Raw genomic sequence first — 25,645 nt, forward strand, 5'->3', positions numbered from 1 at the left:
GAAGCATTCCGGATATAAGACATGCTTTAGCTGTGTATTGGAGTCTCGGTGATATCTAGCTGTGGGGATGAACATGTAAGCGTCAGCGAACTTCTCTAGATTACGCACACAGTAAGCCAAAAGGCTCTCCATGTTACATATCTTTGAACTTGACCGAATCCGATGCCCACGATTTCCACGGGCAATCCTAGATAATGATCAATGCGAAGCGCTGCGGGGGGTTCTTGTGCGTAGACGATACCGTTACAAAATAAAGATAGTACCTACTGGGCTAGCGACACATTTCTCCAGTCAATTATTTCTCAGGCACGTTAAGCTGAAATGTACATTTCCATGTATTGCAGTGCAGAAAAGGCGGAAAATCGACGTTGCCTTGTCATCTCGACGTTGGATGGGCGTGGTCGTACATGATCAGATGAAGTCTTGGAAACGATAGGTCACATATATGTGAGACTTCATCGCCAAGTACTGGTTGATGTGGAAGGGTTTCTTCTGCCCTGATGCGGTGAAACCTGTCGTGTCTTTGTCCTATCAAAAAAACAGACCCCGCTATGCGTTATGTTTCGGAGACTTGCAGCATCCAAGACAGTCAATCCAGATAGAGTATCAACCGGAGCATTTCGATTTCAACCCCTGTACGACTGATAGTCATAAGAAGGATGTAAATCTATGAAACTCACTGCTTTGGGAGTATTGAATTCAAACTTTGATCGTGATTTTGGGGGAGAGTCGCTGCAATCGGGCCCAAGCGGGCGCCTGTTTATCTCCGAATTGAGAGGATCATGTGCTGCTGATCCTAAGAGGCGAGCAATGACGAGGTCTAACCTGTTCATAAGTTGTCACTCGAATTGAATATGTGGTATCTAAACAGGATACCGGTCCGGTTACACGCTCTTTTGGTCCTTTGATCATACTCTGAATGTCCTTTTATAATATACATACCGTGGCTAATAATACTATAGTATATACATGTATGTAGTATAGATGGAGTAAAGCCCACTCAGGGTAACCTGGTATGTTTTATACCGCATATCACAGATCGGCTGTGAGGAACTGGGTATGTGTACCGGGGGTTAAGGGTAAGTACTGAGAACCCCGTTTTGGGGGATTTTTATAAAATGAGGGCCTGGGAAGGGCTGTTGAATTAAAATGATACTCGGCAGCCAAGGCAAGTATTTGGGGTAAGCCGGAGACAGCTTTTACAATGCAACCTCCATCACCTCAATTTGACTCTCCCTTTCACGCAATTTCATCAAATAACAACCCCACACAGAGGTTGAGGGCTTGAAATGGGGTGTAGATAAAGCGGTAGGCACGGGCAATATTACTGGTTTTTTGTTTGTATTTTTAACAATTAAATTCGATTTTTTAAGTGAAAATATATCAGAACGTCTCGGTATTTTTTTTCCCACATAAGTCTAAGTAAAAATCATACTGCACCATTGGTTGCTGTGTTGCTACCCCATGGCGTTGCTATAAAATCAACCAATGAAAAAAACGGACATGGGGGTGTCTTCGTACTTTACGTGCACACCCGGTACATACCTGTAGTCATATATATCATAGTTGAGCCTCCGCATGTGGGTTAGGGTTTTGTCACACCTTAACACATGAAGTACGCATTTTAAAGAAGACTTGGCACCAAGCAACCCCGAAAATTCTTCCCGAATAGCAGCAGCACCCCACCTTCGATCTTCATATCTCATTTCTTCATACACCCCACGAGGAATCTTTCATCGCCTGCTCTCAAAGTCAGTAGCTAGCTGGAGCAGAGGCCCAGCTCTCCTAAAACTGTGATCTAATTATACCTTTAAAGCTTATGCAAATTTTCAAATTTCTTTAACCCATCTCCCGCCATCACCGTTTCGCAAAATGCGTCGTGTCAAAATCTTTTCCGGTTCATCGCACCCGGAGTTGACAGAGTCAATATGTGAACGTCTCGGTACCACTCTTGGGAAGTGCGACTTGCGGAAGTTCTCCAACGGCGAGACTAGTGTGGACATTGGTTGCTCCATTCGAGATCAAGATGTATTCATTGTGCAGAGTGGGAGTCAGAAGTGAGTCCCTCTCTATGAGTTTTTTTAAGGTTAGAAATAATTTCTCAGTCAACATGGGTGAAAAGTTCTGACATTCCTTCCCAATAGGGCAAACGACAGTATCATGGAACTTTTGATTTTGATCTCAGCTTGCAAGGGAGGCTCCGCCAATAAGATTACAGGTATGATCTCTTAAAGCTAATGTCGTGAGACCTATCAGCTGACATTTCTTTCTCCCAGCTGTTATGCCGTATTTCCCGTACTCAAAGCAATCAAAGAAGAAGTCCCACCGAGGAGCTATCACCGCGAGAAGTTCGTAATAAATTATACTAAGCAATATTTAGAGATAGAAGCTAACCAGAGGCTTTGGTGCAGTGCTCGCAAATCTTTTGACAGTGGCCGGCGTTGACCATGTCATTACCGTCGACTTACATGCTTCTCAGATGCAGGGTTTCTTTACGAAGCCCGTTGATAACCTATACGCGGAGCCACTTCTTGCCAGATGGATTAGACACAACGTTCCTAATTGGCGCGAGTCTGTCGTCGTCTCAAAGAACCCAGGGGGGACGAAGAGAGTGACACAGCTCGCGGATGTTTTGAAGCTTAATTTTGCATTGATCACAACCGATCGAAGAAGGATCAATAGGGATGGGTGGGCGAGTTCTAGGTTCCAAAGTCATAGGCATTCCCCCGCTGAAAGTGTCGATGGTGATGGGAAGGAGACCACTGGCGCAGTTGATGGGGCTGGATACGATGAAACTGTTGGCAATACCATCGACTTCGGAACGACTCCCAGAGCGTCGGCTCCTATTGCGGGCCTTGGAATCTCAACTGTTGCTACCAATTCACCCTCAATTGGAAGTACCGGATTGTCGAATGGGCACCAAAGCCGTGCTGAAGATGAAGAGGATGATGATGAATATGCAGATGATCATGCTCACTCAGTCATCTATGGTCGTCTAATTTCGGGCCATATTGTCGATGATGATTATCCTTCCCCATCTCCATCAATGGCAGCATCCACTAGCCATGGTGACGAGCAAATGATGTCCTCGATTCATTCACTTCCATCTCTACACCCCGCCGACAACGCATTGGGCGGATCAATTGACGCAGATAATTCCGACGATGAAGATGAAGCTGACCGATTACCCGGCTCCGAGAAGATGATTACCCTTGTTGGTGATGTTCGAAATAGAACCGTTCTGATCGTTGATGACATGATCGATCGTCCTGGTTCGTGGATCGCTGCTGCTGAACACGTAAAATTGCGGGGTGGTGCAAAGAAGGTCATCTGTATCGCGACCCATGGCGTCTTTGGCGGCGACTGCTTGAGGGAAATGGAGGACTGTAGCTGCATCGACCAGATTGTTGTCACCAACAGCTTCCCTATCCCAGAGGAGGAGAGGAGAGGTCTTAGAAAATTGACCATTATCGATTTAAGCCAACTTCTCAGCGAGGCTATCAGGAGGAATCACCATGGTATGCCTATCTCAAACTCGAACATAGAGTTTTATTAAATCCCAAATAAAATCTCGAGTGGGCTGACCCTTGTCACACTAATCATAGGCGAGAGCATTTCCGCTCTATTCCAACATTTTGCGGACTAGGCATACCCCAAACATAGCCCAGAACATAGTCATTCAGTATAGTTATTCAAAAGTTGCGATGATGGGAGTTTCTTTGGCGTTTTATTTCGTTTGCTCTCTAATACCGTTCAGAATTAGTCCCTTGGTCCAAACTATTGCGCGCATAGAATTCTATGCACGCCAAGAAAGAGAAAGCGAGGGGGACATGTGGTTGGATTGGTCCGTTAGAGCTATACTATGGCACTTAACGGGGCACGAGGTGAGAAATTAGAAAATAAATAAAATCAGGAAACCAACTCACGTTTTGCGAATCTACTTTGTTTCTGCTTTAATATTATTCTTAATTTTTCTCACTTTCGGAGGTTACACCGGAGGAGCAGTTAGTATCTGTCCAAAACGGTTACGTACAGGAGCATCTTTATGACCCCGTGGTCCGGCTCTTGCGCGTGTTTGTGTACATTTTTCTCTCTTTCTTGGTCAGTACTGCAGTGCTGCAAATGGCCCACAAGAGATAAATTTTCCATGGGCCCTGACTGGCACAAGAGTGCTGGGAGTGGGTTACCTTTATCCATTATTATTTACAAATGAAATTGCTGGGCCTCTCACCCCGCCTGCACTCAGTGGGGGTAGACGCAGACGCAGGAGAAATTGTTAGAATGTAATATAAATGATGATCCTAATATAATTACTCTGTCCTATTGCATTTATTCATGTTGCTGCTGGTTGGTCATGCTCCTCTACCTCCTTGCCAATACCTAGAGCAGAAGTGCCACGGAGAGTTATTGTACTCATGAGTGAGTTGACGACATTCTACCTTCGTATTCAGGGGTGGGATGAATTCAGTTCTCGTGACGGGTGACGATGTAGTTGTTATGTCTCACGATGTTGGTTTATCGTTGGTTGTTGCCTGCTAAAGTGACGTCTAACCAGTCAAGTTTTCCTTGGTTGCGATAATCGAATGCTAAGCTTTCCCTACCGCCGCTTCCCGAATAGAGAGAGATTTTATTTTTTTCTGCCTTCTGTTTTTCTTTTTCTTTTGCCTTGTCTGGTGAAATTGTTATTTGGTGGGGATTGGGTGGAGCGGGGCTCTGCATCCATCCGTCTGTGTGTTCTACTATGCGTACCCCGTTCGTGGGACTGGAGTCGTGGTTCTGTGCTCTGGGACTCTAGGAGATAGAGCAGTAGAGTACTACCTTAGGTACATGTATGCATCCATAGCATGTACTCTACTCTAATTAACCCCGCGTCTCGACGTCGAAGTCGTGCACTGTGCCGATTGGGTTGGACTGACCGGTATCGCCGGTGGATTGTTAACGTTAATTGGAGGTATATACTCCTCGTGGTCGACGTCCGGGGAGCAGCACGTGCGGAATGGAGAAATGAACGGTAAAGTGGCGGCGTACAGGCGTCAGCCAACGGTTTTTCGGGCTGGTCTGCCCGGGTGGTTGATACTCATGTACTCAGGTACTAGAGTAGAATAATTTCCCTAGGCCTCCCATGCGTCGTAATTTGGGCATATATCTGCAATTAACGCGTTCGTGGCGGCTGTGGTGGTGAATATCGAATTGTAGCTGCAGGCTTGTATTTGATCCATATGTTGAGGAAACCGAATCGGGTTATCTCAATGCGAACGAGCTATAGTTTGTACAGGATCAAGGGGATTGTTTTTGAACGTATTTTTTAATCTCTGGAAATAACGAGAGAGGTTTGGTAGACATTGTTCAATTTTGGCCTCCCAAGAGCGTTGTAACAAACCGTACCTACATGTACCCGTGCATACGGGGTTCGTTTTCACAACAAGGTGTACTTTCCTAACGCTAAGCTAATGAGTTTGATAAGAGAACTAGAAGGATCATATCTTCTTCCTGTTCTTTCATCCTCTAGCTCCCATCATATATATGTGGTGATTACTATTCATCAAGGTACGGTTCATGCATACCGCGCGCGTACAAAAGTAAGGAAATTCTCCGCCAGGTAAACATAATTAACTTTTCGATAATCAGGTACGAGTCCAACTCTTCCATCGGGCTGCGTTCCCGGATTAGTTCGTTTGGTGGTTCGACGTCGTCGTTTCGCCAATACAGGGCCGATATTCCAGATGGCGGCTAAACTTACCAAGATCATAAGTAATCACCATCAATGATCCATGAAGGTCACCTTACTCTACTTCGGACGGACAGCTAGGCCTTTCCGCCGGCGCCCCGCATCTCCGACTCTAAGCTTTATTGACGTCCAGGGGTCCGAGACGGGGGTCAGGGATTCGGGACTGTGATTTCCGCCCCGTCTATCCTCTTGGGCCTTCTAGGAGTACTGTAATTATTAGGTTGGATGGGGTTTGGGTTGTGGATATAGTAGATTCAATATATGATCCGCAACTTTACTAGGGTGACTTTTTTTAACGACCCTTTATTAATATCGGAAGTTTCATATAAATATTGGACTGGATTCCTGTCAAGAAACTTATAATCCATCAACGTCGCTGCGATCGAAGAGGTTGTCTTGTCTATCCACCAGCGCCTAGCTTCCATTCCTTCGTTCAATTGAGTTGATCTGTATTTTTTGACCCTCTACCAACAATATGCTTGGCCTACTTTCTGCCAGTTCGTTTCTACTAGGACTTGCCAGTGCTGGCACTGTCATCTGGGATGGAAGATTTAAGTAAGTTTTCCAATGGCTGAGAAAGACGGTTCTATATATAAGATCTGCAGTGATACTAATAAATCAAAAGTGACTACTCTAGCAGTACCGACCTAAACACTTGGTCCTGGGCCAACCAGGTCGGGTCCTACCAGTACTACATCCACGGCTCCGGAGCTGTAACCGACTATGTCAACCTCTCCGCTGACTACAAGAACCCCGCCGATACGACCTCCAACCAGGGTGTCAAGATCACCATCGATGACACAGCGAAGTGGAATTCCGACATGTGGAGAACCGAGTTGATCCCGCAGACCACTGCAAACTTGGGAACCGGTACACTGTACTATCACTTCAGCATGAAGAGGTCCGCCACAAACGCACCAAACGCCAACTTTGAGCACCAGGTAAACTTCTTGTAAGTCCAATACTCTTCCATACATATACTCGATGCTAGTATCTAACAAACACTAGCGAATCCCACTTCACAGAAATGAAATATGGTTGGATCAATGGTAACACCAACACCAATCCCGACAACAACCTCCGCTGGATGGTCGGTGGTGTTTCAAAATGGAACGTCGACTGGGTCGCTGATGTTTGGCACAACTTTGCCTACGAGATCGACTTTAGCGGCAGCACCGTAACCCTCTGGCACTCTGTCGGTTCTGACCCTCTCGTCAAGACCGCCGGTCCCTTCTCAGCATCTACCTCCACCAACTCCGCCGATTGGCACTTGGGTGTTCTCCGTCTGCCTGCTAGCGGCAGCGGCGTTACTTCTACTGATGCTGAGGACTGGTACTACAGTGGTGTGTATGTTGAGAGTGGATCAATCAACACTGTTATCGGGTCGGGAACTAGCAGCGGGTCTACTACTGCTGTCGCGTCAACTAGCGTCAAGTCAACAACTACCGCGGTTCCTACTACTACCACCGCTGCTGTCACTACCACCGTTTCTACCTCAGCGGCTGCATCGGCTACTGGTGCCTTGGCAGCTAAGTGGGCACAGTGCGGAGGTGTCGGATGGACTGGAGCAACTGCTTGTGTGTCTGGAGCGACTTGCGTTAAGCTCAACGATTACTACTCTCAGGTTAGTAGTATACTTTCATCTTATTCCTATTACAACTGGCTAACATATCCGGATTTAGTGCACTTAAATTTTATTGTTTATCTAAGATGGGGATATGAGAAGTGGTGTTTTTGTAGATGTAGTCCAAAATATAATAGGAGGTCTTTATGCCAAGCCGTGCGAGTGATATGTTGTGAAACGAAACATCTAGTGTTGTGCCAAGCCGTCCAGCTTCCTTTGGTCGCTGAGCCGCACTTTGCAGGGTCTATAGTAAGGCGGGGGGGAGTGAAGAATAGATGGAAGAGTGGCAGTGGAGCGAGTAGTAGCGGAGAATAGAGAAGGAGTGTAAGTATATGAGATAGGTGAGTGATGGCAGGAAATGAGGTTTAATAGGATGGAATAGACGCCGGCGCACTTTTTCAACCAATAAATACATGTAGCGTCGATGATTATTCTGACGGTAGAGGTGGAATCAATGGTGTTGGTGATGTAAAATAGTAGAAAATGATAGAATGCGGCCGTCATGTGGTGCGGGGTCCCAAGCTTTGGGCTTTTTGCTTCAAACGAATAGGAACGCAGGCTAGGCTAGAGAATTGATAGATCGTAAACAAAGTTCGTACTATAGGCCAATCCCGTGTCTTTGGTGTAAACCCAATGGTCTTGGTTGGAGGCATCCTTGCCATGGTAGTCCGTTGGCCAACGCCGGCTATTCCCGAACGAAACTATGATTCATCAAACGACATGCTGGGTGTAGTAATGCTCAGATCCATTCAGGAACGTACCTGGGAGGTGAATTAACGCAAGCGGTGAACACTTTTACTTTACCGGTAAAATTTGCTAATTAGGGACCTCTCTGCTTATAGGGATATATAAACATAGCCTTCAAAGAAAGAAGCACATTCCCCTCTCCTGTGAATTTTATCGGTTTTTGTGACGAAACAGTTCGGCATAGAATTATTCGTTGTTCGTTAATGGACTAGGTAGCCCGAATAACTGGTTGTGTGCGCCGGCGGTTTAGAACAGCCCTATGTCTTTTATTCGATGAGAATCTTAGTTTCCTTATTATTTCAATCCGACATATCCAAGATCTTCTTGTTATTTGTTTTGAGGGGTTTTTCTGTAGAGACTCTAGTGCGGTTGTCAGAGAGGGGATAAGATGTCAAATCAATCATTACCGCAGGGGTACTTTTCTTAGCGAATTAAGAACTGGACTAGTAATAGTAAATACTCTGAAATTTAAAACCTACTATTCCAGTGGGTTAAATGTCACTCCTTGAGTCGGCCGTAACATCCCGATAAACCGATGATATATAGCCACGGTTCTGTTTATGAAAAAATAGGAGTTGAATTTTGCGCATCTAACCAAGCGCTGCACGTGCTCTAAAATCTAATGTATTGGTAAAAGTACCAAGCGATACTAGTAAGAAAAAGCAAACAACTAAATAAAATGACCTGCAGGTCCGCAAGTCCGCACTATCTCAATCAGTACTAGGTATGTGATACGAGAAAGCTCTACTCTAAAGATTCAAAAAAAAGAAAGCATAATCTTGCGAAAATTGATATTCTCCCTATCTTCAACGACGTAACATCTCAAACCCAGCAACCCTACGAAGCCTATTTACCCCCCCACCGGCCATAGCTGCAGCTGCAGCCCTATCATTGGTATCAGTACGAGCACTCCCAGAACCAGGACGAGCACCGGTATTGGTAGAGCTAGTGGAGGGAAACTGAGTAGCCTGAGTTGGTTGGGCAAGCATAGGTCCACGTTTAGCAGCGCGAGGATTCCTAGCAAGGTGAAACAAATTAAGCCTAGGCCTAGGCTTGGGCTTAGGGGGACGAGGATTAGGGTCTTGTCGTTGCTCAAAAGTCCTGGAGGGGAATGGAGGCAGCGGGCGACGAGGAGAGGCGGGTCGCTGGCAATGCGCTACTTGGCCTCTGTCGCAAACTACGGCGGTTGGATCAGGAGAGGGAGGGGGTGCTGGGGGTGGGTGGGCGGGGCGTTTATATTTAGGCATTGTGAGTTATGATCTGTGAACTTTTGTGAGTGATGATGTAAAGACGTTTAAGGATATTTTGAAGCAGTTAGCTAGCTAGTGGTAAAGAGCTAGGGCGTAGTTATAGGCAAGTCTTTTATAGTTAAATCTATTTCACAGTCTACGGTAAGAAGGCCTATTTATGCAGTTATAAATCATCGGTTATACATAAATCTGGACAGGTGATGATAGTCTCGTGCCCCTAGGATTATCTGATTGCTGCTGTCTTTTCGTCCGGTCTAATTATTGGCATCAAATTAGTTTGTGTAATTGGTGGTGAATAGATTATATTGCTATGAGCATGTGAGGGTTAAAATCAAGTGAAATATTCTTTGGTAGCTGACCCGATATATATGGAGATTTGCGATACCTCCGGTTGTTTGACTGTATAATTAATGATGGTGGTCTAGTCTAGACAGACACGGATACCAAACGAGCTTATAACAGCTACAAATGATTCAAATTTTGGGAACCAGAACTGGACGCTGATCCGAAACTACCTGTAGCTCTGTCTTTGAGTTGGGGATCTCTAGAATGATTGATTACATCATGATCTATCACTCGGTAATGAGGTCCAAACTCACCAATTGTATGAATACAAAGGCCCAGAATGTCATGACTCAAATAACCCAATATAAACTTGGTTTTGCAAACCACAGACCATTGAAATATGATATGCGCCTAGACTAGCATCTCTTGCAATTTGATTGCTGTATATCTTCTGATATTTCGTGTTGGGGCTCAGGTGGAGCTTGAAGCTATAGTTTCGATAGCCAATACTCTTGATTGTATCTATACGAAAGAATCTCTATTAATATCTATTCATGTTAATCTGTTAATCGAGATCTGTTAAAGTTCCACAAGTCACAGAATGGGTCGCCATTACAACAAAACTGACTTGTCGTCATGGCTGATCACTCGTTAAAATACATAAAATATAACCACAACTATGATTGATTGATTGATTCATAACCACAAAGCTAGGGGCAAAGAGCAGAATCGAAAACGTCTTCTATTGGTATTGACAAATGAAACCCTCCGCTTTTGTTGTATCCCCTACATACCCGATTTACCCAATCACCAAGAAAAGAAATACAAGACCAAAGAAAGCCTCACCACAGGAAAACCAGCACCGAAAAGAGAGAAAATTACACATGTAACCCGAACCGTATCTTTATGTTCATACCATCATAGAAACTGGTGGAAAAAGGATATAACGAAAAAAAACATCTAAAAATTCGCTACCGCAATTGCGATAGCTTGAGCATCACTGTGGCTGATGCTAACTTGCACCGCCTTCACGCCAGCCTTAACTGCTGCTGCCTTGGCGTCGCCATGCAACTGTATTATGTTAGATGTTTGTTTATGGAAGGATTGAGGAAGGAAAAACATACTTGAACGACAGGAGCACCCTTATCATCACTTAGAATTTCAATGTCCTTTAATGGGGCCCCAGCACCCTTTGACGCAACACCTAACGCCTTGAACACGGCCTCTTTCGCGCTCCATCTCCCAGCAAAACTCGCTTGAGCACTCGGGGCTTTGCGACAGTACTCCTGCTCAGCAACAGTAAAGTTACGCTCGACGAAATTCTCGTTATCGATGTTAATACTGGAGATCAGTTCAACATCAACACCAATCTTGCTATTATCACCTGCAGTAGCACTAGCAAGGTTCTCAACAAGCTTGCGAGTGTTCTCCACCGACGGATCTGCGGGTTTCTTCTGGATCTGTGCGGGGTACATGTAGCTGTTGGTCTTCTTATCGGCCTGTACGCGGGCAAGAGGGTCAAGGAGGACTTGAGTCTCCTGGTCGGCAGTGTATGGCGGGTCGTTCTTGGCTTGGAACATGTTGTTTTCAACAAGTGAGGTGTGGTAATATCTGTAAGCCTTCTTGTACCGAGAGTTGACCTTGGCTTTGTACGCCTCATATGTCTGCTCATCCAGAGTGGCAAAGAGATATTTAGCGTGAACACCGATGGCCTGAGCACCCTTCTGACCGAAACCGAAGGAAGTGACCGAAAATGCCTTGATACCATCGGTTTGGATGCTTCGACTTGGGTAAAGGATGTAATCAAACTGTTCCAACTTTTGGTCGACGTTATCTGCATTCCTGTTGCCTGGTACGAGACCAGAGTTCAAGCACTGAATGGCTCCGTTCATCATCCAGGCACCAGCGGCACCCTTAGGATGACCAGTGAGATATTTCTGGAAGATACCCAGGATGGCATTGCCCTTCTTCCTTCCTAGATGGGTCAACATCTTCTGAATGGCATCAGATTCATTCTTGTCATTGGCCTTAGTACTGGTTCCGTGGAAACTGGCAACGCCCAAATCGTCAATCGTCAAGCCCCATGTAGCCAGGGCTCCCCTCAATGGCGCAATTCTGGGATCCTTCTTCCAGAAGTTGTTACCCCACGCGTTCAGAGCCTCGCTTTCCTGCCTCTGAGATTCGCGCTCAATGTGGCCAGCACGGTCCTGCATGTACTCGCTCTCGTCGAAGTCTGTACCCTGAGATTTCATAGCAGCGACCTCCTCCTGGAGATACATGAGTTCGGACTCGGTCCATTGCTTGATTTGAGCCTTGCGCATGTCGAGTTGCCTCTTCCTGTATTTGATATCTAGGAGAGGGCTTGGGAATTTGCTGCTGGCTTCACGAGCTGTAGTCAAAATACCTTGACCAGGAGCAGGAATACTACGTCCAATCTTGTCGGTGGCAGTCGCCGTTAGCGCAACAATACCATAGATTGGAACACCCATCTCCAACGCCAACTTCGCGCTCATAATGAGCTGAACACCGCACCCCTGGGATTCCATGAAACCATTTCTGGTAGTGGTAGTTGGTCTGGACATTTCAGCTGGGGTTCTTCCATGCGCAATTTCCTCCTCGGCGTTGCTCGTAGCCTTCATGTTGGCGAACTCGTAAGAGCCTTCCTCTTGGAAGTCATCAAAACCGCCAACGAAGCACACTCTTGCTTTGCCCTCAACAATAGTCTCGTAACCAATATCAAGAGACTCGACAGCAGTAGCACAAGCACCGACAGGAGTCTTGATCGGGCCAGTAGAGGAGAGAAGCAACATGTTAACCCACGCAGACATGGTGTTGATGAAAGATTCCTGCAAAATATCCTTCTGGATCGGCTTGTCTTGCCATCTGCCCTTGTACATCCCTCTCAGAGCGCTCACACCTCCAACACCAGAACCGACACAGTTACCAACCTCTGACAAGTGCACGTATTTGTAGAATTCGTACGGGTCAGTGATACCAGCCGCCAAAAGAGCCTCGACAACACTGACAAGGACATAAAGAGTGACTGGATCGACTTGGGTGATTATATCTTCGGGGATGCCGTATCTACGGGCGTCCCATCCGGCGGGAATCTGGCCAGCAACAAGGCGGTCGAATTTCAATGCCTTGGGAACGTACAACAACGCACCCTTCTTTAGGCGCACAGTGTACTCACCGGTCTCCTTAAGCTCAAAGATCTCGACCTTATCACCGTGTTGTCTCTTGAATTCCTGTGCATTCTCTTTGCTGGTCTCGAATTGTTCCAAGTCTTGCTCAATAACAACTTCCTGGAGCAATTCCTTCCTTTTAGGGTCATAACCACCGAAAAGCTCGCTCTCAATCAAACGGATACCGGAGTGTTCCAAGATGTGCTTCTCGTACTTGGCTTTGACATCTTTGTCATCAACAGGTTCGTTTGTTTTAGCGTCGACCCAACCGGAGTATGGTTTGCCCTTGATTGGTCCCTTGAAATGCTTGATGAGACCCATGATCCAAGCCATTTCAATGCATCCTTCGAGCGAAAAATGGCCGTGGGCCTCCATCTCCCATCGAGTCCTGGAGTTACCCCAGGGACCGACCTCAGCAAATCCGGTAACAACAACAACCTTCTCCAAGTCGACCATACCACGGAGGTCTGCAGCCAAAGGTTCAATCTCCTTTTTATAATCTGGAAGTTCCGGGAATGAAAACTTCATGTTCGCACGCGGCTGGATAGTGACCTTTTGGTAGAGTTTCTCCGACTCCTCGCCGTTGACGATCTTGTGCTCGATGGCAGTTTCGACGGTGACCGCCTTGCGAACTTCACAAGTCTCCTGCAGATTCTGACGGAGCTGGGCAGAAACCTCCTTAAGATTGGGAATATACTGGAAGCCACCGTTAAGATCGGCAAAGACCGGCTCGACTTGGCAGAGGTTGACGACAGATGGAGCCATCAGACCCAAGAGATTGAAAGCCATTTCCTGCTGCGAGAAAGTACGGACACCAAGTTTCTCAACACCCTCAGCGATAGAGTTGTTGCCACCCATCAAACCAGTACCACGGGTCCATCCGATAACAGCTCCGCAGATTGTGAGGTAGTTACCCCATGATTCGGAGTGCCATCGGGTGAACAATGTCTCCAAAGCTAGCTTGGATTCAGAATACATGCCGTCGTTACCGAAGGTACCATGGTTGGGAGAAAGAGGAAGGATGACCTGTGCAGGACGGGTTTCGTAGCCACGAGAGGCTTTGTTTGTCTTGACCATTCCAAGGAGACGGAGAAGATTTGTCAACATGATTCTGTGCGCAAGCTCGGACTTGGAGTCGAGGCCATCAATTTCACGGCCATTCTCAGAAATAGCGGCGAAGGGAATAACAAAGTCCAAATCCCATCCAAGTCCATTCTTTGCATCATAGACCCAGTTTACAAGAGCTTCGCAATCCTGCTTGCTACCTGAAAAAAAAAGAAGAAGTGTTAGACTTAATTCATTAGCAGGAGGGGTGGTATTTACCTTGGTTGAATGGTACAACAATCAATTGGGAACCACGGGCTCCAAACTTCGTGTACATAGTCTGGTAGTACTCGGTAACCTCACGAGAAAATCTGCTAGTAGTAACAACGACTCTAGCGCCACCGCTGAGAAGTCCTTGCAAGACCTCGGCTCCGATAGAACCAGCACCAGCACCAGTCATAAGAACATTCTTCCCATCAAATGTTACACCGGACTAGGAATTTATTAGCATTTGCTGACCATAAAAGTATAAATGGGGGAAAGCATACGGCAGCAGCCTGTTCCAAGCAATCCAAGTATAATCCAGTCAACTTTTTCGAGTACTCCCAGCCATGATCTTCCTTCCTCCTCAAATGAAGGAATGGAATGCATTCAACCTTGCCCTTCCCTGAATTGGTGTTTTTCTTGTTATTGGCGCTACCTTTCGACTCATGGAGGATTTGGGCCTCATTCATTGCTAAACTTTTGAAGATGTTTGCGTAAAGTGTTTTAATCTGCATTTGCGAGGATTTTGTAATTTTGTGTTGCTGTTTGATGATTTTGTAAATCTTGGCAAGGTCGTTCTGGACCTTCGTTCGGTTTCCATACTCGCTCAGTTTTCCACCAGCAGCCATTTCCTTAACGTAGTGCTCAAGCTTTCGAATCGCAGGTCGTGGAACCTCGGCGTATGACATGTTGCCCTGGGCGTCAATAGTGGTTTGAGGGGCGGTAGGGTACTGAACATCTTTGAAAACGGGAGCCGTGCCAAGAGCCTCTTGACAGTTCGCAATAAGCTGCTCCCCAAGTACCTTTGCAAGCTTGTATGTCTCACCACGTTCAGTGGGACAGTGATCAATGTGGTATTGCATGTACTCGAGCAATGTGGGGTTAGAGCGGTTCATGATATGAATACATCGTGAAACAATTTCGCGGTCAACGAGCTTCAGGCGGCCAAAGACAATGTCGAAGTACATGTGGAGTGCATCCTGTCGAGCCCAATTCCATGATGAATCGTAAACTCTGGCCTTGAGTGGCGAGAAAGAAGGCTCGATTCCCGAAGCGTAGAACTCGCCGTGCTCGACATTCCATAGATCAAGTTGTGCTTGTAAAACCTTCTGGGTATCCAAAGAGCCAACATATGCCTTATCTCCAGAGCGAAGGTCCATTTTCAGGTACCTTGCCAGGAGCTCAAGCTGTTGTTTGAACAATGCCCTCTGGTCTTTAGTCAAAGCATCAATGGCGGCAGGATCCATCATCATTCCACCACCGCCACCGCCGGAAGAACCTCCAGCTGCGGGCGCAGACAGGGAGATACCGGATTCAGCAGCATACTTTGCCGACACGTCGTCCAAAAATGCCTTTGCGTCATTTTCACTTCCCAATCTTGCTGCTGGCTCCATTGTAATTGCCATCAGCAAGACACCATCTTGTCGTCCTGACTGAAGACCCCATCGGTCCCCGAGGTATTTCCTTGCCGTTGTGATGTTGAAACCACCAGGCATCTTGGAAGAAATCATACGAGCAATCATCGAACTTGACTGCTTGCCGAGCTGGCCGTTGAATGTAGTCTGCATTGCCGCACCCAATTCATCCAGGGGGGTATCCTCCGGTTTCTCGGGGGTGTTGCCAAATTCCTTTTGTAAATCTAAATTTTTGTTAATATAATTGCGTTTGAATATGATTTATGTAGAATACAAACCTCCCAAAATTTCATTTTGCAATGTACTTTTACCATTGACCAAATCTTTGATGGCTTTTGATAATGGAATTTCCGCCAGAGATTTTTTGAGTTTCTGTGCAATGAGTGACCGAACAATGTCTACGGCCTGGACAGGTGCATCGGCAACCTGAGCAGCTGGGCCTGAGGATGGTGCAGGTGCAGCAGCAGCAACGGGAGCTGACGCTGCTGGAGTATTGGCAGGTGCTGAGGACGAGGCCACAGGAACTTCTGGGGTTGCCTCCTCTTCAACAGGTTCGACATCGTAGTAGATTTCCTTCGCATCTTTGTTATAGCAAAGGATTTGACGCTGGAGAGATTGGGCAGCATCATAGGCCTCATATTTCGCTGCAAGAGTGCGCCGGGCCATACCGCCAAGAGTGTCGGAGGGACCAATTTCAACAAGTCGTTCCGCCGAATGCTGGGAGAGAATCACATCCTGGGTTTCAATCCTGAGAAATTGTGAGTTAGTAGCTCAAGGATAATGAATATGGGATGAGTTCAAACCATCTAACGGGACTGGCAAACTGGTAGGCCAGAAGCTCCACCATTAAGGTGTAAGCCAATTCCTGTTCTTGTTCAGGTCTCATGGTTGCTTGTGATGAGGATGTTCAAGCTTTCGGAATTAAAAGATTTCCAGGCGGGGAAGGCGGGGTATTAAGAGTGACAGTCGTGAAGCCCGTGAATCAAAACCTGTGTAGAGGATTGGTGGAGATGAAAGTAAAAGTCCTGGATGGAAAAAAATAATGAAAAAAGAATTGAATTAATGGCGGTTCCGGGGCAGCGTGCAGCTACTGTCTAAACTCCTTGGTGGTAGGTTTCGTTTTCGTCAATGGTAAGAAGGGAATGGAGATTGGCCGGCGGATACGGGGAGTCAACGCACGGGGAGGGGAGGGGAGAGAATGGATTGAAGTAGGTAAAGAGAAGACGTGGAGAGTGAGGGGGGTCAAGAAAGGCAATTCATGCAGCAACGGAGGAGAAAGTAAAATGAAGCTATTCAACGCCAGGTCCTCTCTCTCAAGCCAATACTACTGGGGCTACAGGGACTGCTACAGGCGCTATCACAAGGACGCTTTATCGCTCTATCAGTGACTCTCAAGGGAAGCTCTTTACCCCCCCTTGGTGGGGTCTACCTACAGATTCTTAGTTTTTCAAACGCAGGGATCGGAAAGTGTTGGGACCCAGTCTAGTTTGGAATATCAAGCGTCAAGACCTACGCAAAAACCGCACCTTTCACCGCAAATATACCCCAATGTTTCCCTGTGCTTCCTTTCCTCTCCGTTCCCCCCCCTCCTCCTCCCCCTTCTTGAGATGCTAAGTACCTACATAATGTTCCCTATCGAGATTTTTCTAGGCTACCGCTAAAGCCTTTGCTTTTGCTTCAATTCCAGTTTTTCGGCCCACCGGAAGAAAGTTCATTGGTTGCTTTCGGCCCGAATCTCGGTGACGACGATAATAGGCTTAAGATGAAACTTTCTTTTACAGACCCGCCACCGCGGTAGAGAACTGCATACATGAAATAAGCAACTATCGCCGCGGGCCCTGTGTTACAGAGGTAGGTAAGTTTATATTGCGCAAGCACGTATGAGCTCATGTTTGAATCGCGATGTCTGTGAGTGGCAAGCATAGCACGGTTATAGTTCTGATAAGAGAATTGACTCCTTGCTGCTCCCAACAAGTAATACATATAACCAATTCCCATCAAAGTTCGGTCGGTACCTATATTTTCATCGTAATCAATCTTCGCCGATGGGATTAGCAGTCGTATTTATCGAAAAGCCGAGGATAAAGAGAGCACATAGTGATCATCGATTGCGATGTTTTTCGGGATGAGATGGAGCACTTTGGAACCCACACCTTTATTTATTGTTTGTTGAAGGTTGAGGAATATTCCAGACCGTTGTTGGGAAGTCCGAAGAGGGCCAAAGGGTCCTGGATCGACCAGCGATAGGCAACGGGACTGCAGGGGCAAGTTGGGTCCAGAGAGGCGGGGCCCTGGCCTGACCCAACTTGTTCCCCTCAACATTTTGCCCGCGATTTGAGCTCTTGTCAGGGTTGCTGCCCCTCACGGGTAAGAAGAAAAAAAACATTTCAGAGAAAGCCGCTGCATGTAGGTGCGTGCGTTTGTAAAAAGAAAATAGCTCTGTTCTGCATGCTTTGGTAGCTCTCGTGTATGGCGGAGTCCTTGCGTCCTAGTCTACTCTAATCCATGCCACGCATTTCCATTTCCATTTCCCCTCCATATCTTCCTCTAGAATTACTTCAGTTCTTCTCCCCCCTCTTTCTCTATCCCCTCTCCCTCTAGTTCTACCATCCTTTCCATCATCCTCTTTAATCAATTCTTTCACGAACCATCACGACCCAGGATCAGGAATTGAACAAGTTTTTTTTTCTTCGTTTCATCCCATTTTCCACTTAATTGAGGAATCAGTATTAATTAAACTAGAGCTTTGTGCTTCCTTCGTGAGTTTCCCTCTTGGAATATGTGATAACAGGTGCAATTGATTTTGCCATCAAGGAATTCTCTCGATTTTTTTTCTTCTGCCTACATCGTACTGACTGACCTCTTAGCTTCTAAGACGAGGGCAACCAATTCCCTACACCCAGCAAGACACTTCACCACACTTGTGATCATGTACGGCACTACAGGAACAACCACTGGGGTCTCTACCCCTCATTCTGCATCCTCTCTGCGCCCCCTCGTGCTCACCCATGGTTCTTTGGAGCATGCCCTCCTCGTTCCAACAGCCCTCCACTACCATGCATCTGAGCTTCGTCAGCGATTCTCTACTCATTTGCCTAACCCCACAGATGAATTGGCTCTCGATGACGAGCCATCATCCGTGCCCGAATTGCTTGCCCGCTTCTTAGGATATGTTACACAGCAGGTTCTTGAGGGCGAGGATGATGCTCAGGGAACCTACGAGGATGTCCTGCGACTTGTATTGAGCGAGTTTGAATCTCGTTTCCTGAGAGGAAATGAAGTTCATGCTGTGGCCGCTCAATTACCCGGTATTCCATCAAAAAGACTTGATGTCGTAAAGCATTACTATGCTGCCCGCCAGGCTACAAACCGCCCAATCAAGGCCCACGAATCGGCCCTTTTCCGCGCCGTTACTGATGGAAAGGCTGACATCTATGCCGTCTTCGGCGGCCAAGGAAACATTGAGGAGTACTTTGACGAGCTCCGGGAGTTGCACAATGTTTATGGCGGATTGGTTGAAGAGTTTTTGATCTCTTGCGCCCATGTATTGAGCTCGTTGTCTCGAGATCCCAAGGCGGCAAAGGTATACTCGAAAGGATTGGATGTTATGAGGTGGCTACAGGATGAAGATGCCACGCCGGACCTCACATATCTTGTTTCTGCGCCAGTTTCATTTCCCTTGATTGGGCTGGTCCAATTGGCGCATTATTTCGTTACTTGTAAGATTCTTGGAAAAGAGCCCGGCGAACTGCGAGAAAGATTTTCTGGTACCACTGGTCACTCGCAGGGTGTCATTATGGCTGCTGCAATCGCCTCATCATCATCCTGGGAATCATTTTACCAGGTCGCACACGATTCCTTGACGGTTCTATTCTGGATTGGGTGTCGTTCGCAACAAACATACCCCCGTACATCACTCGCCCCCAACGTTCTCCAGGACTCAATCAATGAAGGTGAAGGCACACCTTCTCCCATGTTGTCTGTCCGAGATCTTTCACAAGCTCAGGTACAACAACATGTGGATACCACAAATCACCATTTGCCCTCAGATAGGCACATTCACATCTCGCTGATCAATGGTGCCCGAAACGTCGTTGTTACTGGTCCCCCACAATCTCTCTATGGTCTCAACCTGAGTCTCAGGAAGGTGAAGGCGCCGACCGGCTTGGATCAGAACCGAGTTCCATTCACCGAGAGGAAGGTTCGATTCACCAACCGATTTCTGCCCATTTCTGCGCCTTTCCATTCACCATACTTGGAGGCAGCAACATCAATCATCGAAGAGGATCTCAAGGGCATCACATCTTTCAACCGAAAAGATCTTGCAATTCCAGTCTATAATACATATAATGGCAAGGACCTCCGCACTGCCAAGGGCGATGAATCGATCATTTCCGAACTTGTTAATATGATCACTAGGCTCCCAGTTCATTGGGAGGCCGCCACGGTGTTCCCTAAGGCAACCCATATCTTGGATTTTGGTCCCGGTGGTATCTCCGGCCTCGGGGTTCTCACACACCGTAACAAGGATGGCACTGGTGTCCGGATAATCGTTGCCGGAGCATTTGAGGGAACCAATAGTGAGGTAGGCTATAAACCGGAGCTATTCGATAGGGATGACGAGCACGCCGTAAGATACGCTGTCAACTGGCTCGATCAGCATGGACCAAAGCTTGTCAAGACTAAGCAAGGCCAAACCTTCGTCGATACTAAGTTCTCCAGACTTTTGGGAAGGGCACCTGTAATGGTTGCAGGAATGACTCCTTGTACTGTCCCATGGGACTTTGTTGCTGCTACGATGAATGCTGGATACCAGATCGAGCTGGCTGGTGGTGGATATTACAATGCACGAGGTCTCACCGAAGCATTGCGCAAGATTGAAGAGGGTACCACACCAGGTGCTGGTATCACTGTCAATTTGATCTACGTCAACCCACGTGCTATGGCCTGGCAAATCCCACTCCTCCAGCAGCTTCGCTCTGAAGGTGTACCGATCGAAGGTCTTACTATTGGTGCTGGTGTACCATCTATTGAGGTTGCTAACGAGTACATTGAACAAATTGGGTTGAAGCACATTTCTTTCAAGCCCGGCTCTATCGACGCCATCCAGCAGGTGATCAATATTGCCAAAGCGAACCCAACCTTCCCAGTTATCCTTCAGTGGACTGGTGGCCGTGGCGGAGGACATCACTCTTTTGAAGATTTCCATCAGCCAATTCTGCAAATGTACGGAAGAATCAGGAAGTGTGAGAACATTGCACTTGTTGCTGGCTCTGGTTTCGGTGGTGCTGAAGACACATACCCATACCTCACCGGAAAGTGGTCCGAGAGGTTCCAATACCCCCCGATGCCATTCGACGGTGTTTTGTTCGCCAGTAGAGTAATGACTGCTAAAGAAGCCCACACTAGTTTGAATGTAAGAGACCTTTTGCCTCATTTTTCATCTCAAGGGACAGTTACTAACCTAATATTCTTGTGTCGACACAGGCTAAGAAAGCGATTTGTGAAGCGGAAGGATTGGATGACAAGGACTGGGAAAAAACCTACAAGGGTCCTGCAGGAGGTGTCATTACTGTTCTATCAGAGATGGGCGAACCTATTCACAAGCTTGCTACTCGCGGTGTGAAGCTTTGGTAACTAAAGCACCACCCAATTAAACTGAGCATGACTAATATTCTACAGGGCGGAATTTGATCGCACTATTTTTGCTCTCGACAAAGTTAAACGTCTTGTTGAGCTCAAAAAACAGCGTGATTACATCATAAAACGTCTTAATGCTGACTTCCAGAAGACGTGGTTTGGTCGCAATACTGCGGGCGAAGCTGTTGATCTTGAGGACATGACTTATGCCGAAGTTGTTCGCCGCATGGTTGAACTCATGTACGTGAAGCACGAGTCTCGTTGGATCGACCCCTCATTGAAACGTCTTACTGGTGACTTCGTTCGACGTGTTGAGGAGCGCTTCACCACCGCCCTCGGCCAGCCTTCTCTTCTCCAAAATTATGCCGATTTGGACGATCCTTTCACCACCGTTGAAACCATTCTTAGCCACTACCCCGAAGCCAACACACAGCTTATAAATGCTCAAGATATGCAACACTTTTTGTTACTTTGCCAGAGGATGGGTCAGAAGCCAGTACCATTCGTTCCTTCTCTTGACGAGAATTTCGAATATTGGTTCAAGAAAGATTCTCTTTGGCAGTCTGAGGATCTTGAAGCAGTTGTAGGACAGGACGTTGGCAGAACTTGTATTCTTCAGGGCCCCATGGCTGCAAAGTACTCTATGATCGTCAACGAGCCCATCAAAGAAATTTTGGACGGTGTTCACAATGCCCACATTGCTTCGTTGACCAAGGATCTCTACAACGGAGACCAAGCAGCTATCCCGGTGATTGAGTATTTTGGTGGCAGGAAATTGACGGCAGCTGGAGATGTTGAGGAGGTGGATGGATTGACCATTTCTACGGAAGCGAACAAAGTCACTTATAGGCTATCCTCTTCGCCATCACAAGGCGCTCTTCCCGATGCGGACTCGTGGTTGAAGTTGCTTGCGGGAAACATACGCTCATGGAGACACGCACTCTTTACCACTGCCGTGTTTGTTCAAGGCAACAAGTACCAGGACAACCCGATGAAGCGAATCTTTTCGCCTGCGCATGGCATGCTGGTTGAGATTACCGATGTTGATGCCTGGGAAAAGACTGTCATCACTGTCAAGGAACAACACCAAGGCAGTGGACGTTATGTCAAGACCATGGAGGTGAAAATGACTGCTAAGAAGGAAATTTCTCTTATCATGTATGAGGAGCGAACTGCCCTCGGAAAGTCGGTTGGACTGCCCATTTTGCTCGAATACCACCCAGAGACCGGATATGCCCCTATTCGTGAAGTCATGGAGGGCAGAAACGACAGAATCAAAGAGTTTTATTACCGCCTTTGGTTTGGTGATGAGAAGGTTCCTTTGGACGCATCTGTTACCGACGTGTTTGAGGGTGGCCAGAGCACGGTAACCGGACAGGCAATCGCTGACTTTGTTCATGCTGTTGGCAACAATGGTGAGGCTTTTGTGGAGAGACCCGGAAAAACTGTATATGCCCCCATGGACTTTGCGATTGTCGTCGGATGGAAGGCTATCATCAAGGCCATCTTCCCAAGAACCATCGACGGAGACCTCCTTAGACTTGTGCATTTGTCAAACAGTTTCCGCATGCTCCCAGGTGCTGAGCCGTTGCAAAAAGACGATGTTGTCGACACCAAAGCTCATATCAACTCTGTCTTGAACCAGCCATCAGGGAAGATGGTTGAGGTTTGTGGAACGATTTCGAGGGACGGGCGCCCAGTCATGGAAGTCATCTCCCAATTCCTTTACCGTGGTGTTTACACCGACTATGAAAACACATTCCAGAGGAAGGTCGAGACCCCTATGCAGGTGACCTTGACCTCAAGCAAAGATGTCGCTGTTCTCAAATCCAAGGAATGGTTCCAGCTTGATGAGCCGGAGACTGAACTCCTCAACAAGACTCTCACTTTCCGTCTTTCTAGCTTTATCCGCTTCAAGAGCGAGAAGGTCTTTAGCTCTGTTGAGACCGTCGGAGAGGTTTTGATTGAGCTTCCTACCAAGGAAATTATCCAGGTCGCGTCTGTGGTTTACGATGCCGGTCAGAGCCACGGAAACCCAGTCATTGATTACCTGGAACGTCATGGATCAAGTATCGAACAGCCAGTCAACTTTGAAAACGCCATCCCTCTCAACGCGGGGACACAGCTTATCATCCGTGCTCCTGCGAGCAATGAGGCCTATGCAAGAGTTTCTGGAGATTTCAACCCGATCCACGTCTCAAGAACCTTCTCCAAATATGCCAACCTCAAGGGAACAATTACTCACGGAATGTTCTCATCTGCAGCTGTTCGCTCCCTTGTTGAGACATGGGCTGCTGAGAATAATATCGGCCGTGTCAGGTCTTTCTCTTGCTCATTTGTCGGGATGGTGTTGCCGAATGACGACATCGAGACCAAGTTACACCACATTGGTATGGTTAGTGGTAGGAAGATCATCAGGGTTGAAACGACCAACAAGGAGACAGAGGAGAAGGTTATTGTCGGAGAGGCAGAGGTTGAGCAGCCGGTATCAGCATATGTCTTCACTGGACAAGGTTCTCAGGAGCAAGGAATGGGAATGGATCTGTATGATTCTTCACCCGTTGCCAGAGAGGTTTGGCAACGAGCTGACAAGCACTTTATGGATAACTATGGTATGTTGGCAATCATTTATATGCACAAGCTCAATTTGACTAACGTTCATCGAAGGATTCTCAATTACAAACATCGTCAGGAACAACCCGAATGAGCTCACTGTTCACTTTGGTGGTCCGCGCGGAAAGGCTATCAGACAGAACTATATGTCAATGACTTTCGAGAGTGTCATGGCCGATGGTTCTACTAAGTCTGAGAAGATCTTCAAAGAAATTGATGAAAGCACCACTTCCTACACCTACCGCTCGCCTACCGGTCTCTTGTCCGCCACCCAATTCACTCAGCCCGCACTCACACTCATGGAGAAGGCATCATTCGAGGACATGAGATCCCGAGGCTTGGTTCAGCGTGACTCCGTCTTCGCCGGTCACTCGCTTGGTGAATACTCTGCACTTGCCGCGCTTGCCGAAGTTATGCCCATTGAGTCACTTGTCTCTGTTGTGTTCTACCGTGGTTTGACTATGCAAGTCGCTGTTGAACGTGACGCTGAGGGAAGGAGCAACTATTCGATGGTTGCAGTCAATCCTAGCAGGATCTCTAAAACTTTCAACGAGCAAGCTCTTCAATATGTCGTTGATAACATCGCGGAGGAGACTAAGTGGCTGCTGGAAGTTGTCAACTACAACGTTGCCAATCAGCAGTATGTTTGCGCTGGAGATGTGAGTTTTATTTCTCCGTTGTGATCTTTATTGAATCTTTACTAAATTTTATTAGCTCCGCGCCCTTGACTGCCTTACCAATGTCCTCAACTTCCTTAAGGTCCAGAAAATTGATATCCAAGCTCTCATGGCCAAAATGTCACTTGAGAGTGTGAAGGAGAAGTTGGTCGAGATTATTCAAGAATGTGCTAAGCAAACTGAGGCAAAGCCGAAGCCACTCGAACTCCAGCGCGGTCTTGCTACAATCCCTCTTCGTGGAATCGATGTCCCCTTCCACTCGACCTTCTTGCGCAGCGGTGTCAAGCCATTCAGAAGTTTCTTGATGAAAAAGATCCTCAAGAGCTCCATCGACCCCAGCAAGCTTATTGGAAAATACATTCCAAACGTCACTGCGAAACCGTTTGCCTTGACCAAGGAATACTTTGAGGATGTTTACAAGTTGACGAACAGTCCTAGAATCGGGCAGGTTCTCGCAAACTGGGATAAATATGAGGATTCCCCGGCTGCTTAATTGTGAATTTTAAATTTCTGTTTCTTTTTTTTTCTTTTTCTATGTAAATGATTTTTCCTTGCGCTCTTTTTTTTAAAAACCGAAGGCTGGGTTTGGGTTCGGGATTGGGACTAAAATACTTATTGGTTTTCCTCTTCTTTGGATTTCTGTGGCGGCAGTTGTGTTGTTTCTTTTCGTTGGTCCTGTTTCTCGTCTGTGTTATGCGTTGATTTTATTTCCTATTTTAGATACCAAGATGCGTGAACAGGGTACATAGATTTTGTTGGAATTGAAGCTATCAACCTTGAATAACTTTCACTGTTTATTATGTAAGTGGGAATGAGTTTTGATGTGACAGGGCGAATTACTTTTTAGAACTTTGTGGTCGTTCAGTAACCTCGTTTGTTTCATCTCTCGCGAGATGCTCCCAGAAAACCCTAATATTGATTGACCTAATGTGGAATAGCCACCACTGTAATGTACGACGGTCCCTGGAGTACATGAGGTCGAGTGATAGCTTATGAAGATATATACCACCACTCAACAATGAAAAAAGATCCGCTCTGCCAGTAGCAGTATCGGTATTTCGTTGCGTCATGCGCCCCGTGAGTAGCCAATATCATCCACCCGAAACCCTGTTCTCCGGCGCCCCGTTTGTATCATAAGTACAATGGCGGAAAATGGGGTGTGATTAGAGCAGT

General features: G+C 46.9%; 5 protein-coding genes across 5 annotated transcripts; 3 read left to right on the plus strand and 2 right to left on the minus strand.

Annotated features, from left to right (window-relative positions):
* Positions 1 to 1,872: 1,872 nt before the first annotated feature.
* On the plus strand, positions 1,873 to 3,646 carry H6S33_004470 (uncharacterized protein; the record flags this gene model as incomplete). The annotated part of the gene is made up of 5 exons (XM_044835835.1): positions 1,873 to 2,057; positions 2,145 to 2,218; positions 2,277 to 2,348; positions 2,412 to 3,518; positions 3,606 to 3,646. The coding sequence occupies 5 exons, from the start codon at positions 1,873 to 1,875 to the stop codon at positions 3,644 to 3,646; spliced, it is 1,479 nt and encodes a 492-aa protein (XP_044691208.1).
* A 2,557-nt stretch (positions 3,647 to 6,203) lies between these two features.
* Positions 6,204 to 7,419, plus strand: H6S33_004471 (uncharacterized protein; the record flags this gene model as incomplete). Its single annotated transcript, XM_044835836.1, has 4 exons — positions 6,204 to 6,283; positions 6,354 to 6,680; positions 6,737 to 7,352; positions 7,411 to 7,419. 4 exons carry the CDS (start codon positions 6,204 to 6,206, stop codon positions 7,417 to 7,419), a joined length of 1,032 nt encoding a protein of 343 aa, XP_044691209.1.
* A 1,486-nt stretch (positions 7,420 to 8,905) lies between these two features.
* Positions 8,906 to 9,346, minus strand: H6S33_004472 (uncharacterized protein; the record flags this gene model as incomplete). The annotated part of the gene is made up of 1 exon (XM_044835837.1): positions 8,906 to 9,346. One exon carries the CDS (start codon positions 9,344 to 9,346, stop codon positions 8,906 to 8,908), a length of 441 nt encoding a protein of 146 aa, XP_044691210.1.
* A 1,248-nt stretch (positions 9,347 to 10,594) lies between these two features.
* On the minus strand, positions 10,595 to 16,428 carry H6S33_004473 (uncharacterized protein; the record flags this gene model as incomplete). The annotated part of the gene is made up of 6 exons (XM_044835838.1): positions 10,595 to 10,705; positions 10,759 to 14,084; positions 14,143 to 14,356; positions 14,412 to 15,766; positions 15,821 to 16,290; positions 16,346 to 16,428. The coding sequence occupies 6 exons, from the start codon at positions 16,426 to 16,428 to the stop codon at positions 10,595 to 10,597; spliced, it is 5,559 nt and encodes a 1,852-aa protein (XP_044691211.1).
* A 2,043-nt stretch (positions 16,429 to 18,471) lies between these two features.
* H6S33_004474 (uncharacterized protein) lies at positions 18,472 to 24,965 on the plus strand (the record flags this gene model as incomplete). The annotated part of the gene is made up of 5 exons (XM_044835839.1): positions 18,472 to 20,958; positions 21,030 to 21,175; positions 21,225 to 23,794; positions 23,850 to 24,454; positions 24,510 to 24,965. 5 exons carry the CDS (start codon positions 18,472 to 18,474, stop codon positions 24,963 to 24,965), a joined length of 6,264 nt encoding a protein of 2,087 aa, XP_044691212.1.
* Between the last annotated feature and the right edge of the window lie 680 nt (positions 24,966 to 25,645).

This window comes from Morchella sextelata (assembly GCF_020137385.1).
Source record: "Morchella sextelata strain SCLS chromosome Unknown scls_17, whole genome shotgun sequence".
NCBI classification, from domain to species: Eukaryota; Fungi; Ascomycota; class Pezizomycetes; order Pezizales; family Morchellaceae; genus Morchella; species Morchella sextelata.